This window comes from Gasterosteus aculeatus, chromosome 20 (genome assembly GCF_964276395.1).
Source record: "Gasterosteus aculeatus chromosome 20, fGasAcu3.hap1.1, whole genome shotgun sequence".
Lineage (NCBI taxonomy): Eukaryota > Metazoa > Chordata > Actinopteri > Perciformes > Gasterosteidae > Gasterosteus > Gasterosteus aculeatus.
The window spans coordinates 13791442-13808378 of record NC_135707.1 but is presented as its reverse complement, the minus strand read 5'-3'; the positions used below and the strand labels follow the sequence as shown (position 1 = coordinate 13808378).

Below are 16937 nucleotides of genomic sequence, written 5' to 3'. Positions count from 1 at the left end.
GAAAATCGACGTACTTTCGGTTTAGCTGCTCCGCTACGTATTTTCGTTTTATGGGCCAATTCCCCAGGCCAGAATGAATTAATGAGTAAAAAGTTGTCAGTTTGTCTTTTTGTTCTAAATGAAAAACGAGGAAACGGCTGTCCACTTCTGTTCTCCCGTTTTTGGTTAAAAACGAGAAAAGAGTGTTTTTGCTGTCTGGTTTTAGCAGTAAAAGGGACTATCAAAAGGTACACGGACCCTACACGTATTTCTTCGGTCCCATTTCCTGCAGAAAATGGGTTGGAATGCTGAAAGCTGAAAGATGAAATGTATTGCTGAAAATACAGAAATGGGAAAAGCTGAAATGAATTTCAAAGAATTAATGAAAATACAGAAGTGGAAGAAGCTGAAGTGAATTTCAATAGATTTGCTGAAAATACATAAGTGTAAAATGTATTTTTTGTAGTATTAGAAGTAGTATTAGTTATAGTTGTAATTGTAGTACTAGTAGCAGAGTCACAAGTAGTTGTAGTAGTGATATTAGTTGTTGAAGTATCAATAGCAGTATTAATACTAGTAGTGCATTTTACAGTAGTAAGAGTTCAGTTGCTGAATCAGTTGCCATGTCACTACTATTGGTAGTAATAGTATTTCACTACTAGTAGTATTAGTGGTAGTAAGAGTCATTTTAGCATTAATACCAGTTGAAATACTAGTAGTAGCAATGTTAGTAGAATTATCAGTTGTAGTAGTACTAGAGGCCCATCTAGGACATTGTGGTGGCTGCTCCCTGTGTCAGGATCTGTTCAGAGAGCAACACTGGTTTCACTTCACTGTAGTTGACGTTGTGCAGACAAGTTGGGTTTCTTCCCTTACAGATGTCACATGAGTGTCGGTGACAGCATTCTTTGACACCGTGGCCTGGCTTTAAGTTGTCTCTGTATGGAGAAGATGACGTTTCTCTCTTGGTGACTCCGTTAAGTGTAGAGCTTGAAAGGAGGTTATTGGATTACAGGCAATCTCTGCTTCCATTTCCAAGAAAGTGACAAAATCCTTGAAGTTTGGAAATTCCTGCGTGTGCGGAAATTACTTCCGCATTTCTGATTCATTGCTGCTCGTTAATAGGGGAGCACAGACGCTGAGAGGGTTGGTTCTTACGTATTCCTACATTTTCAGGGCGTCGTGTCCATAAAGATCCGGACCAAGAAACAAGGAGCCCAGAGGTGCAGTGACTGACTATAGCTGATAAGACGAGGCGTCACTGAGATATCAGCATGGCAGGTGATTACATTTTGACTGCTGTAACGTTACTTGTACTGCATATATGAAGATCATTGTAATATCGTTGTTGAAGAATTGAATTTGTAATACTGTCATCTTAATATGACGGTCAGTTGTAAGTCTTGTAAGCACTGTATGCAATATACTTCTTTTTTTGGAAGTATACATTTTTTATGTTTCCATTAAGAGGTGTGCTTCAGATATAAGAGGTTACATTTACTTGACACATTTTACAAATGTAGTACATAGGAATGACTGCTGAATAGAATATGTATTTGTACAACAAATAACAAGAAAATGAACTACGGTTGAAGCACCTGCGGCTGAATTATGGGCTGGAGTCTTAAACTGATGGTCCATGAGTCTTTTAATGAGCGCATCGTAAGAGAAAAATAAACATGAACACTGATTAGCATCTTACACAGAACAGAAAAACATAATAACTTAAAACAATATAATAAACTTGAACAGGAACTAACCTTGTGCCCATGTCAATCGAGTGCTAAACTAATAAAACCGTAACCCTTTTCTGTGTTTTGATATCCTTTTAATGTCTTTTTAAAATCTTTTTGTTATTGCATGATGTGTAGCCTATGTGTGGATGATTGTAATATCGTTGTTAAAAATACGGGTCGTCAAAGGCGCCGGGGTAGAGAGGGTGCGCTGGGAACCGCAAGGTTGGTGGTTAGAGCCCTGGCTGCTACATGTCCCATGTCGAAGTGTCCCTGAGCAAGACACCTAACCCCTAATTGCTTCCCGGGCAAAAATGTAAAAAGCCATGGGTTGAAAATACAATAAGTCGCTTTGGATAAAAGCATCAGCTAAATGACCTGTAATGTAAAATATAACACTGGCATCTTAATACACTGTGGTAAACCCAAACAATGTATGCAGTATACTTCAAATCTAATACTGCACTCTCTCAGCTGTCCTTTACAACGGTAAACAAAAATATATTCTCAACTGAAGTAACTTCAATTTAAATATTCAAAACTAGGTCTAAAATAGTTGTTTACATGTGTTACGTCCCTAAAGTGTCTAGGGGTGGAGGACGTAAACAAGTTAATATAATAAACCCGGGAGATCTGGATCAACGGCAAAACAAGGATATTTAATGAAGGAAAACAACACAACTGAAAACAATCTCCAAAGGAAGGTACTGTAACACCCAGACTGGGGATTTTGGCCACAAAGTGATTCCTGTGTATCTTCTGTCAATCACCCTTCTCTCTCATTTCAGACACCGCCTACCTGTATGCCGCCGCCCCCGTGATTACAAAGCCCCACCCTTATTGATTACACCTGTGTCTCATTCCCCTGTGTATTTAGCCCTTGCCGACACATGGCTCTGTGCCAGTTTGTCTCTTGTCTCCCATGAGCTTACCAGCGATATCCTCCAGTGTGCCTTCCCGTGTTTTGAACCTTTTCTGTCCACCCGTAACCCTTTGCCTGCCGACTTGGATTTATCTGCCTCCTCTGCCTGATTACCCGTGTACCGAACCTCCGCCTGGATTAAAGACAAGAATTGCTTCTAACTACCTCGTGTCAAGTCTGCTTTTGATTCCAGGTCCTTGTGGCCCTAGCCTCCCTGACAGTACAAACTGGCCAACATGGAATCAGCGGACCCAGATTCCCTCCGTCAGGCTGTCGCCTCACAGGGTACCCTCGTGGGGCACCACGACCAACTTCTCCGAGGGATGATGGAGTCTCTTCGAGCTCTTTCTGCGGAGGTGAACCAGCTGGGACAGCAGCTTCGTCAAGCCGCCCCGCAGCCACCCCCCCCAGCCCCAGAGGCGGCTACTCCTCCTTTGCAATCTGCCCGACCCACCTTTTGCTCCCAGGAGCCAAATGTGCCTGCACCGGAGCGCTACGCCGGAGACCTGGGAACATGCAAGTCTTTTTTGATGCAGTGCTCATTAATCTTTGACCAACAGCCTTCGAGATATGTCACTGATAGAGCTAAGGTTGCCTTCATGATGGGCTCCATGACTGGGAGGGCGTTGGCCTGGGCTACCAGCATATGGGAGAGCCAGTCTCCTATACTCTCTTCATATCAGTGCTTCTCAGATGAAATGCGTAGAGTTTTTGATCACCCAGTTAGAGGCAAAGACGTTGCTTCACGCCTACTCTCTCTAAGACAGGGGTCCCGCAGCGTGGCAGAGTTCGCAATCGACTTCAGAACCATAGCGCAAGGGTCCGGGTGGTCCGATGCGTCACTCCAGGGGGTTTTTCTCAGAGGACTTAACAACCCAGTGAGGGAGGAGTTAGCATTGAGGGATGATTCCGAGAGTCTTGAGGCCTTAACCGCCCTTGCTGTAAGGTTAGAGAGCCGCCTAGGTGAGTTCAAGAGAGAGAGACCTAGCCGCCTGTTTAACTCGCCAGCCTCCCGCTCACCCCCTCCCCCACCCCCTAGGAGACATGGCACAGGTCTCAACTGGAACTCGCTCCACAGCGATCCCACTACTGACTCACATGCTCGACACCAGACTTCTCCCGATCGCCCCGCACTCCACCACCCAGCCGAGGAACCCATGCAACTCGGGAGGACCAGGTTGACCCCCGAGGAGCGGCAGCGTCGCCTGCGGGACGGTAGATGCATCTACTGTGGCCAGAGGGGCCACCTCATCGCCTCCTGTCCACTAAAAGATCAGGCTCACCAGTGAGGAGGACGTCACTGGTGAGCCGTACCACACTGTCCGTAGGTCCGCCTCGGGTTCTTCCCAGAGTTTCCATCTCCTCTCAGACCGCCTTTCTCAGTCAGAGAGTGCTGGTGGATTCAGGTTCGGACGCCAACCTGATGGACAGCGGATTGGTGCGCAGACTGGGATTAGAGAGGCATCCTCTCCCGAAGCCCCTGGAAGCTAGTGCCCTCGATGGGCGCCTACTCTGTAGAGTCACTCACCACACATCCCCTGTGCAGTTAACCTTCCCGGACCACCACACAGAGACTATTTGCTTCCACGTGTTCCAGTCCTCGCAACACCCCCTCATTCTGGGCTTTCCCTGGCTGTCCCAACACAACCCCCATATGGACTGGTCTTCGGGGACAGTGATTGCATGGAGGAGGGAGTGTTCGACGCGATGCTTTTCCACGACACCGTCTCAAACCACCCCACTATCTGCGCCGCAACAGCTGCCGCCATTGGACTCAGACTACCCGGACCTTTCCAGGGTACCGGCATGTTACCACGACCTTAAGGAGGTATTTAATAAGGCCCGAGCCACTTCTCTGCCTCCACATCGGGAGTATGATTGCGCCATTGATCTGCTCCCAGGATCATCTCCTCCTAGAGGGAGAATTTATTCCCTGTCTGCACCTGAGACACAGGCTATGAAGGATTACGTAACCTCCTCGTTGGCGGCGGGCTTAATCAGACCTTCATCATCCCCAGCGGGTGCAGGGTTTTTTTTTGTCAGCAAGAAGGACAAGACACTGCGCCCCTGTATCGATTACAGGGGATTAAACAACATCACAGTCAAGAACAGGTACCCTCTGCCCCTTATTTCGTCAGCATTCGATTTGCTACAAGGGGCCAAGATCTTTACTAAGCTCGACTTGAGAAATGCCTATCATTTGGTCAGGATTAGGGAGGGAGACGAATGGAAGACTGCTTTCAACACTCCCAGGGGGCATTACGAGTATCTGGTGATGCCTTTCGGACTAACTAATGCTCCAGCTGTTTTTCAGGCTCTGGCGAATGACGTCCTCCGAGACCTGCTCAACATTTCTGTGTTCGTATATCTGGATGACATTCTGATCTTCTCCCCCGACGAAGAGACCCACCGGATGCATGTTAGGCAGGTTCTCCAGCGGCTCCTTGACCATCAGCTATTTGTGAAGGCGGAGAAATGTGAGTTTCACGTATCTACCGTTTCGTTCCTGGGGTTCATTGTGTCGGAGGGCAAAGTGCAGATGGAGCCAGGGAAGGTGGCGGCAGTCACAGGCTGGCCCACTCCCAGCGATCGCAAGGCGGTCCAACGATTTTTGGGTTTCGCCAATTTTTATAGGAGGTTCATTAGGAACTTTAGTTCAGTAGCTGCCCCGCTGCATGCACTAACATCTTCTGTGGTCAAGTTCCAGTGGAACCCTGACGCCGACGCTGCCTTCAAACACCTCAAGAAGGCATTCACCTCGGCCCCGATACTTATCCTCCCCAACCCTAATCAGCAGTTTGTGGTGGAGGTTGACGCCTCAGGGAGTGGGAGCAATACTTTCCCAAAGATCAGAGAAGGATGACAAGCTGCATCCTTGCGCCTTCCTCTCCCGGAGCCTTTCTCCTGCTGAGAGGAACTACGACATTGGGGACCGGGAACTGCTAGCAGTCAAGGTAGCCCTGGAGGAGTGGCGGCACTGGCTGGAGGGCGCTGAACACCCATTCCTGGTCTGGACAGACCATAAAAACCTGGAGTATCTGAGGACGGCCAAAAGACTAAACCCTCGTCAAGCCAGGTGGGCGCTTTTCTTTAATAGGTTCAACTTTTCCCTGTCTTATCGCCCAGGCTCAAAGAACGCGAAGCCAGACTCTCTTTCCCGGCTTTTTGACCCTGTCTCCCCACCCAACCCACCCTCCTGCATTCTGCCCTCGTCTTGCCTAGTTGGCGCCGTCACCTGGGACATTGAGGAGAAGGTGAGACAGGCTGCCGCAAGCATCTCTGTTCCTAACGGTTGTCCCCCCAGCAGGCTGTTTGTTCCCCCTTCTCTCCGCTCGCAGGTCATCCATTGGGCCCACTGCGCCCGAATCTCCTGCCATCCCGGAGTTCGGAGGACAATGTTTGTTATAAGACAGCGGTTCTGGTGGCCCGCGATGGAGAGGGAGGTAGGAGAGTACGTGTCGGCTTGCCAGGTGTGTGCAAGCTGTAAGGTCCCTCGACGCTCCCCGGTCGGGCTCCTTCGCCCCCTGCCGGTTCCACATCGCCCCTGGTCCAACATCTCGCTGGATTTCGTCACAGGGCTTCCCCGGTCCGAGGGCAACACCACCGTCCTCACGGTGGTCGACCGGTTCTCTAAGATGGTCCATTTCATTCCCCTGCCTAAGCTGCCCTCCGCCAAGGGAACCGCGGAGGCGGTGCTCTCTCACGTTTTTCGTCTCCATGGTTTCCCTGCAGATGTGGTGTCTGATCGGGGCCCCCAGTTCGTGTCCAAGTTTTGGAAAGAGTTCTGCAGCCTCTTAGCAGCAACGGTCAGTCTTTCTTCTGGCTATCACCCGGGATCCAATGGGCAGACTGAGCGTCTGAACCAGGAGCTGGAGACGGGCCTTCGCTGTTTGGTTTCCAAAGACCCAACCTCCTGGTGCAAGAACCTCATCTGGATTGAGTATGCGCACAACACACTCCCTTCTTCGTCTTCGGGCCTCTCCCCGTTCCAGTGTGCCTATGGCTATCAGCCACCCCTGTTTCCTGCCCTAGAGAGGGAGTCCAGGGTGCCCTCGGCGCTGGCCATGGTCCGGCGTTGCCGCCGCACCTGGGACCGAGCCCGCCAGGCCCTCCTCAAGAGCGCTGCACGGTCGAAGAGGATGGCGGATCGACGACGGACCCCAGCCCCTAACTATCGGGTCGGCCAGAGAGTGTGGTTATCTACGCGCGACCTGCCCATTCGTGTGGAGTCCCGCAAGTTGGCGCCAAGGTTCGTTGGCCCCTTCCCCATCGCTAAGGTGATCAACCCTGCGGCCATGAGGCTTAAAATCCCTAGACCTATGAGAGTGCATCCCACTTTTCATGTAGCCCGGTTAAAGCCAGCCATGGAGAGCCACTTGGTCCCTGCCACCAAAGCCCCACCACCCCCCAGACTCATTGATGGCGGACCAACCTACACCGTCAAGCGGCTCTTGGCAGTCCGACGTCGCGGTCGGGGCCTCCAGTATCTGGTAGATTGGGAGGGATACGGGCCAGAGGAGAGGTCGTGGGAGCCAGCTCGCAACATCTTGGGGCCTAACCTCGTCAGGGACTTCCACCTCAAGTTCCCTGATGAGCCTGGGCCGTCTGGTGCCGGCCTTAGGAGGGGGGGTACTGTAACACCCAGACTGGGGATTTTGGCCACAAAGTGATTCCTGTGTATCTTCTGTCAATCACCCTTCTCTCTCATTTCAGACACCGCCTACCTGTATGCCGCCGCCCCCGTGATTACAAAGCCCCACCCTTATTGATTACACCTGTGTCTCATTCCCCTGTGTATTTAGCCCTTGCCGACACATGGCTCTGTGCCAGTTTGTCTCTTGTCTCCCATGAGCTTACCAGCGATATCCTCCAGTGTGCCTTCCCGTGTTTTGAACCTTTTCTGTCCACCCGTAACCCTTTGCCTGCCGACTTGGATTTATCTGCCTCCTCTGCCTGATTACCCGTGTACCGAACCTCCGCCTGGATTAAAGACAAGAATTGCTTCTAACTACCTCGTGTCAAGTCTGCTTTTGATTCCAGGTCCTTGTGGCCCTAGCCTCCCTGACAGGTACAGAAGGTACAGCGTATGGCTTCTTCGTTACTGGCTCCCAAAACGTCAGCACGTCGCAAGCTCTCTGGTTCCGCTCTGGCTTCCACTGAAGCAACCCCCCCTCTGGCTTGACACAGCCATTTAATCCCCTTCTGATCAGCTGCAGGAGTGACGTCGCCAGCACACCTGAAGGAAATCACACTCACTCTCACTCACACACACTCACACACACACACACAAAACACACACGCAAACACAAACAAGGCACGTAACAACACGGAACACATTTTTGATGATGCAAGATGGCTTTTCATGTAGTCTTTTAATCGTTTTGTCTACCTTTTCTATACTCAGTTAGCAAATGACCTAGGATAATATCCTTTATATAAAAATAAATCCTAGTTATAATTTACTAGGATTTACCCAAATTTCTCTCTTAGTGACAATTAGTGGCAATCTATGGATTTAATTTTGGTTTGGACTACATATAGATTTGGTCCATTTTATTTTATTCATTCGGTTTTGTTTGTTTTGTGGTATCCAACTCTGATATTTCTGCCTTCACACTAACGTGGGGGAGTGGGATTTTGTTGTTGCTGATCACGTTATTAACAAATGGCATTTACAGTAGCCAAGTTCAGTGAACAACCAAAGAACTCACTGTGAGCTGCCTTCATTGGACATTTTGTCTACTTCTAATAAAATTGAAGACAATTCTACATATTCCATCCTTTACCTCCATTAACAGCGAGTGTTTAACTACAACCTCTTGATTTAATGGAGGCTGGATTGAGTCCATCCTAATGTGAAAGGACTCAATCTAAAAAAAGTTAAGATAACGTGTTGTGTTTTTTTTATCTTTGTCTGCAGATTTTGCAGAAAATTTCAGCCAAGAGTATGATTATTCAGACTATTATGAAGACAACACCAACAAAAACAGTCCTTGCAGCATCACCGCTCTGAGGGATTTTGGCAAGGTCTTTCTGCCCACCTTCTACAGTCTGGTTTTCGTCCTTGGCGTCATAGGTATGAGTGTGTTTGTAAGCGACACCCTTTCTTTACATACACTAAATGATACTCTGGAATACTAAACCATGTGCTCCGCCCCCTCTCAAGGCAATGGTTTAGTGGTGTGCGTCCTGGTGAAGCACCGCCACAAGACCAACTTGACAGACATGTGCATCTTCAACCTGGCTGTCTCCGACCTCGTCTTTGTCTTCACGTTGCCTTTCTACTCTCACTACTCCGTGGTGGGTGAATGGCCTTTTGGAGACTTCCTCTGCCGCTTCGCCTCTGGCTCACACACCACTGGGTTTTTAAGCAGCATCTTCTTTATGGTTGTCATGACGCTGGACCGCTACATGGTCATCATGCACGCTCACAAGGTGGCACAATATTGCACTTTTAGGGCAGGCATCGCTCTGACCGCCTTTGTTTGGACGATGAGTTTGTGCTTCTCCCTGCCGGCCGTCTTCTTTACGAAGGTGACGAACGAGTCCACCGGAGTTGCCTGCAGCTACGAACCAGAAAACGATGCCTGGAGGCTCTATGACATCATCATGAAGAATGTATTGGGCCTTGGGATTCCACTGTTGGTGATGATAGTTTGCTACTCCAGGATCATCCCCATACTGCTGAACATGAGGAGCACCAAGAAGCACCGCGTTGTCAAGCTGATCATCTCCATAGTGATCGCCTTTTTCATGTTCTGGGCCCCATATAACATTTCCATTCTCTTGGAGTTTCTGAAATTGTCGACTGATTGCAACTCACTCCAAAGTCTTAAGCTGTCGATAATAGTGGTCGAGACCATTGCTTATTCTCACTGCTGCCTGAATCCCATCATCTACGCCTTTGTGGGACAGAAGTTCGTGAGACGAGTATTGCAGATGTTGAAGAAATGTGGCTGTGGGCAGTGGTGTAGTGGTAAAATTAGAGGTGGGTAAACTCTGAATTTTGTGATCATACAGACCTCGACGAGATGCGAAGCAACGCAACACAAAGCGTCGCGACTCTTGTAAGGCTGTCCTGGCTATATTGCATTATGTTATCAGTAAAAGTCATATACAATCAATGACAATGAATACATGTGTTAGTAGTTTGTAGTTTATTAAATTTAAGAAAACAGTAAAGAAAAGTATGTCAACACAACACAACAACACAATTGCAGATTAAGAACTATCTACATATTATACTATATACTATATCAAATATTGTCTGACATGAAACCGGTCCGTGAGGTAAAACGCTATTTCCAAAATTCTAGAGGTGCGTAAATGGCGTTTACGTGCGTTTACCCTCCACTAAAGCCCTGGCTGTGGGTTTCTCCCCTCTACAAGAGAAAATAGCTCACACAGGAAAAGCTCAGTTATGTCCAGATCCTCTGATGCCACCACCAATTTCATCATGTAGGAGGTGGATGGTAGATTATTTTTTATGGACATGGCTTACAGGGTTGACACATTTTGCTCTGCTTAGTGTTGTTATTACTGGGTACAATATTGGCATTGTTCCTGCTGTAAGATCTGTTCGGTATCATAAGTTTCAGTCATCAGCATTGTCTAAGCTGAAAACGCTGCATGTATGTGTGTATGTCATCTTTATCTTTTTTTTTTCTTCTATCTTTAGACCGTTGGATTTTTACTTTCATTGTGTTGTGTGTATCATAACTTGTTAGATGTGTAGTGCCATCAAGTGTGATCCAATGAGTATCAAAATCTCTTCATGATGTCAGGTCATTTCTTTTAAAAGGTTTTTAGTGCCCCTCCTTTTCCTGCTTAACAATTGACTGTAAACCATGAACCTTTTGTTTACTGTAGCGTTATTTGCAAACAATCTAAAATTAACTCCTATTTCAGCTTTATGCTCAATCTTTTCTTGTTTGTTTGTTTTATTTTTTTGGTATAGTAGTTTAGAGTTCCATCTCTAAAGAGTACCCAGTTATGATGATGTTAAATTGTGATTTTTCTTCTCGCACGCAACAAATCTAAAGCACAACTTCTTTTCATTTAATAAAAAAGTTATGCGCCATAATGACTTGAGTGTTCACTGCACGTTGTGTCTTCTATAGGAAAGTACTTCCACCATGTTCATTGTTTGTGTAGTAACTAGTAGTAACTTTCTCTTAGCGCAGATGTAATGAGACATCTATGGGACAGTAGAATAGTCATTTTTCATTTAATATTTAACTGAGAATATGTTTAAAAAGGAATTTGACAATTTAAACACTCTATGGCCAATAACTACTTTAACAAAGTGTTGACAAAGGGCATTTTTTTCATTATAAAGTGAGCATAATAAAAAATATAGTTAAACTGAGTCATTTATATAGTGAAATGTCTATCCTGATGAGCTGAATGCCTTTCACAAACCTTTATATCACTTGTGATTTGTTTTTGCAAGAAATAGACAAAGCTCCAGACTAGAATACATGTTACTCTTTCATGCTGCATGTTAACACAGGGGGAAGAGTTCTTAGAAAAGCACGCTGACACCTTTGTGCAGAGGAAGCAGCAAAACCAAGAGTTCATCATAGCAGAAATGAGCTGTGCAACAGGATTTGACTGAAAAAGTTAGCTTTGGAAGTTGACAGGAAGTTTCATGCTTGGCAAGGCAGCAAACATATCCTGGAGCAGTGACTGTGGCAGACAATGCGGTAAGCACAAGAACATTTACACTTTTACACGTTTAGCTACTTTTTACCAGACTTCCTTCACCTCTCTCACCTCCTACACTCAAACAAAAATAGTTTGCTTTACTTGTGGAATCATGGAAAGGATTGCCACACAATAGAATTTTTTTTCTCTATGCTAAACAATTACGTAACTCTAAAACTATGTTATTGGGTTGGGTTAATAACACAACTATATTAACCCAACCCAATAACATAGTTTTAGAGTTACGTAAGAGTTGAATCAATAAGAATGGTTTAATCATTTTCAACTAGATTTAGTTAACCTATTAATTCACATTAACTTAACTCACTTAATATTTATTTGACTCAGAGTCAAATAAATATTAAGTGCAAAAAATGACAATAACACAATTAAACAAACCTTGTATTATGTGGTTGAGGCAACTGTATTTACATGTCATTCAAGCTGACACTTTTTTTCAAAGTGACTTACATTGCATTTACATTACATGTCCTTAAAGCTGATGCATTTGCATTGCATTACATTTTAACGTAAAAATCAGACATGAGACCGTGTAGGAAAATAACGTGTATATTTTAATGGAGGTTGAATGAGACAAAGAATACCCAGCATTCAGTGCAGGTTCACAGTTTTCATTGTGGATGCCCCGTAGGAACAAACTTAATACCAATACACAACAGTTTACATGCGTAACCTAACCCACATAGTGGGAGCAGTGTGCTAGGGGCTGGGTGTCTTTCTCAAGTACACTTCGACATGGGAGATTTCTGGGTTCGAACCGCCAACACACCCTCTCTACTCCATGCGCCACAGTCACCTGCCAAAACATTGCAATGAACACCACAGGTGTTAGAACATGAACAGACTAACATCTGATCATAGTATTGATCAATATTTATGTAATATTCTGATAAATATCAGTGCTATTTAATTTATTTTCATGGTTGCTCACAACGAGCGAGGGGTTCGTAAATTGCGGCACAGCCCTGCTAATTCCACATACGGAGGTACGATAAGTTTCATTATGAGCTCCAACTAAAGCGTGCCAACGGTTAGAGACAAAGAGTGCACTCAAAACAAACTTAGGCAGTTGAGAAAAGGGAAAACTATACCCCGGGGTTCTATATTTTTATTTTCTATATTCTTTGTTTCTCTATTGAGAAAGGTTAGGATGTGTGTTTTCTGCAGTTTCCAATACACTTTCTAAAACTGAGATCCTGTGTTGGTTTTATTGATTTGTGTTTATTCTTGAAGGGTTATAAAAGGGTTACAGGTCAAGTGTATCACTCTATGGTCTCCAACTTAAAGGTGCGGATCATACATTACCCTAGACTGGTATTCACACTTTGAAATGTGACTTTTACCATAAAACGTTTGATAAGAGTTAAGGCCCAATCTTCAAGCATAAGGTGGGTTTTAATTCACGAGCCGGTGGTAAAAGGGTTACATTTAAATTGCATAAGATGTGTGTGTGACAAACACTGATAGTAATGTTTTTGACTTCAGAGATTTCATCTTCTCACATTCATCTTGCAAACATAAAACTATAACGTAGATATAAAATTTTGCAATCAAGTAAATTGGACAGCCAGCCCATATCATTTTTTGAGTGCACCTCCAAACCAAAACAGATATTAAAACAAGAATGTGATAATCTGAGACCGACCATGTGCTGGAGGTGGCGTAAATATAAACAACCTGATGACCTGGGCCCTGTTCCTCGTACGTGGCTAACTGAGTTAGCCGGATAATTTTCAGGATGAGATGACGTAGATCAGGCTTTTCGGTTCCCCGAAGCAGGTTTGTCTAAATCACCATAGCAACACATCGAAAAACTTGAACCTGCTCCGGGGCAGCTAGGTTCATTTGAGCTGCTGGATTAGTTCATCACTCCCCTGGAAAAAAAGGGCAGCTCTCTTCCTCATTGATGAAGGAGCGATATCAGTTAGATGAATGTTTTATAGGGAGAAACTTCTCCGAGATCACAAAGACCCGTTTAGCCGCGATGACGTCCCATACGAGCGCTACAGATGCTGAGGACAAGGAATCATTTATTTACAAGATTTCCCCCAGCCGAGCGTCCACTGTCCCGCAGACTGTCTCCCATACTGTCCCACGGACTGTCTCCCACTGTCTCTCATACTCTCTCACACACTGTCTGACACACTGGCTCTCATACAGGAGTAAATCAATGTGTTTGTTTCCTTTGCCTGTGTTTTGCCCTGTGTCGGAAGGAGGTGTGGTCTCCGCCTGTTCATCCCCGGAGGGTGTGGCCTGGAACAGCTGACGGCAATCAGCCATCAGGGGACGCCCACATCAACCCGGGTCTTCCTGCCATTCAGCGCCAGATCGCTCCGACGTCAGAGTGGTAAACTACCTATTCAGGCCATCTGGCTGCTCACTGTGGATTAGATGCTGTCTTTGTTCAGCTTTTTCTGTTTTTGCCCTAGTGCTCGAAGGTTCCTACCTGCCGGTAGGGATGGCAAAGTGAAGCTCTCCAGCCAATTGTATCGGAAAAATGTTCATTCATTCAATGCATCGCAAACTCATGATGACCTCTGCTGTTAAAAACCTATAGTGCAAATGTATCGAATGGCCTACCAGTATACTTTGGCCCAGTCTCTGTGGGTTGAACATGATTCTGAAAAGTTGAACCAATAAATCATCTAATAAATACATGGATTCCTATATGAATAAAACTATTGTTTTTTAGGTTTGAATTGTGTCCTTGTTTGTGTATTTGAATTCTCTGTACACTGGCAAGAAGTGGAACAAAAACGTATCTATGTCTTTCTGCACCTTTGTGCCTGTATGTTTGTGATCATAATAGCAAGAGAATTAATAGAAGATAGATTATATATAGTATAGAGTTATATGTAAGCAATATAATTTAAATTCCCAGCAAGTGCTTCCTACTGCATGTGCAGTTCATGGCAGTCATAGGGACTTATGTGAATTGTTTGAATCTGGAATGTGGGAAGTGATTTACAGAGGAAAGGTCAGTGGGGCAGTGATTGTGCTTTTGGACAGGTTTGTTATGACAAGATATTGAGGTGCTTGTTGACACAAGGGATGGGGCATGAAATTATTATTGATTTTTATTGAGAAACACAATTTTCTCCACAGTATTGGGGTTGAGTTGGTTTCTTTTTGTAGATACTATTTCCCCTGCCTTAGAAAAAACACGCTCACACGGCACGGATGAGGCAGGAATGCTGAACAGATTACGTGCTAATAGAAATAGATGTGGGTACACATGTTTGTGTTTGACCCAATATTTTATATTTCATAATATTTCACTCCGTGGAATGTTTGGCTCAGCCAAATATCTGGTGGTCTCCACAATAAAAATAAACATCCATAATTACACAATACAAATGACAGACTTTGCCTGCCTATTGCCAACTTGTTAGAGGAAATCCAATTGAAGTGCAGTAAATGTAAATGTAAATTTGCTCTTTGCTCTACAACAACACTGACTTTGACTGTATCAAACAGACAAGCCCGAACCCTGTTTCGAGCCCATTTGAATCAAATCGAAACGGTCACGTGACTGTGTGCCGGAACGAAGCTTCAGACGTCACTGATCAGCAGCGAACGAACCAAGCACTGATATATTTGCGTCGCCTTGCACTGGTTCATATATTTTGTATATATGTCTAAATAAACATCTTATTTTCAAGTCAGAAGAACCTCCCTGTGACTCCTGTGTGCTGCGCTTGGGCCCACGCCCATCTACCTCACCTCAACAATCAATCTCATTGTGGAAATTGTAAGTAAAACTCTTTTCTCTGATTTAATACCTTTCCTTTCATAACATGTTCACTCAACTTAATGTCTCATGTTCTTTTCCTTCTCACACAGCATCATGAACAAATCAGAGAACGAGTCCTATCTGGATTATGATTACAATGACACCTGCGATGAAGTTCAAGGTCCAGAATTGCCTGACGGATCCACGGCCTTTCTGGTTCTTTACTACCTGCTGTTTTTCTTCAGTCTGCTGGGTATGTTAAAAAAGAGAATGTAACAGAGAAACAAACATGTGTCACCCTCTTTCCATATTTAAATGCACATTTTTATTTGAGATGTTTAGGAGATTTCAAAGAATCACAATTGTATTCTTTTCTATAAGAACGTTTTGGCTATGGCCTCTTTGTGAGATGTGACTAATGGCTACTCGCCTGCTCAAAGCATCGCGCGTATCGTCCAGTCAGTGGTTAGTTGGAAAAATACCAATATAAAGGCTGCCAACCTTCGAGGGTTGAAGAACTGTTACATTATTGGACGATAAAGTACAGCCTCTCGTACCTTATTGCTTTAATGAACAATACAATTCAAGTATATAATCAGATGCTTTGAAACAAAGTGCTATTGACTTTCCTAGAGGCTTTAGAAGAAACACTGACCACATTAACTGCAACTTTAAAAGGAGCTTGACAACGAAAAAACAGAAGGAAGAACCCCGTTATGTAAGGTAACATGTATGTTATTTTGGACATTTGGCTTTTTGAAAGTGTTTGGAATGATATCATTTCTGCCAAACAAAAAGTATTTAATATAATACTAATACTTACATTATTCACAAAAACAAAGAACAACTTTAATATTAGCACAAACTATGGACTATGATATTGCAAAACTCTATTCGCTAACATCCACGCCCTGAGATGTTGATGAGGAACTGAATTGTTCTCACTTCTTTTAAAACAGTATTTCTGTACAAGAGGCTGACTCAAATCCATGCACAACAATTCATTCAGCTGAACTACAGAAAACTGAGAGTGCCGATTTTTTTCCTTCAGGAAGATCAGCCTTTTTTTCCCTTCCCTGAAAGGGTTACCATGGCCATACCCGTGTCTGTTATTGTTGCTTCCAGTGGAATAAGTCAGAGTCCAACTATAGAAGACTTAACAAGGTAAGATTAAACTTATGTAGCCTCTACATATGATACGATGTGAGCATGTCATTTCTATTACTGAACATATCTAAAATATGTTCTTCTGAATTGTGGTGTAAAAACGTACATTCTTTGTTTAGTGTGAATATTACATTTGCATTTCACTTCTCATAGCTAGTGTTATGGAGAATATGTATATTTCCATCTATCTTGAGAAATATTATTGTAGATCCAATACACTGAGCTGAAATAAAGAAAACATACTAATCATTTTTTTCCATTGCAAAAAGAAAGGGTGGAAAGTCTTTGTCACGGCAACAAATGTGTTTTCCTACAAAAGACTGACTCATATGACTTAAGTAGACTCGCACCAGACACAAGGTTGAGACGTCAAACAGGCGTGTGTGTCCAGGAAAACAAACAGGGAAAGGACAAATTCTCCATTACGTTAAGTAAAAGACAAAATAAGAAAGGGATCCTGGGAATTTTTAGAGCGGTTACGTCTCATTCTCGTTTTGTTTACGTCTGTTGCTTCTTCATTGCTTTAGCATTAGATGCTACAACTAAGAGAATTTAACAAAACCAAATTCCAGAGGCTTCTGCACTAAAGCTCACTAAAGACACAAACAAGCAAGCAGAAGTACTTAAACAGCTGGTCTGGACATGAAGCAGAGCAACATGGAGGATGCTGCAGACT

General features: G+C 44.5%; 2 protein-coding genes across 4 annotated transcripts in view; both read left to right on the top strand.

Moving 5' to 3' along the window:
* The window catches only part of LOC120811215 (C-C chemokine receptor type 1-like), a 49228-nt gene continuing 32291 nt past the window's right edge, over positions 1-16937 (top strand). The window contains exons 1-4 of one of the 3 annotated variants that reach the window (XM_078094098.1): positions 1-227; positions 1156-1260; positions 8555-8710; positions 8801-10713. In XM_078094098.1, the coding sequence (XP_077950224.1) occupies positions 1254-1260; positions 8555-8710; positions 8801-9630 (993 nt within the window). In that variant the 5' untranslated portion in view covers positions 1-227; positions 1156-1253 and the 3' untranslated portion in view covers positions 9631-10713. Of the gene's footprint in view, positions 228-704; positions 1261-8554; positions 8711-8800; positions 10714-16937 lie in introns of those variants that run through there. The other 2 variants (XR_013453520.1, XM_078094097.1) reach the window with 2 other exon arrangements.
* The window catches only part of LOC120811214 (C-C chemokine receptor type 1-like), a 33008-nt gene continuing 32291 nt past the window's right edge, over positions 16221-16937 (top strand). Inside the window, exon 1 of the mRNA XM_078094092.1 lies at positions 16221-16258. The gene's annotated coding sequence lies outside the window, so the exon portion shown is untranslated. The remainder of the gene's footprint in view (positions 16259-16937) is intronic.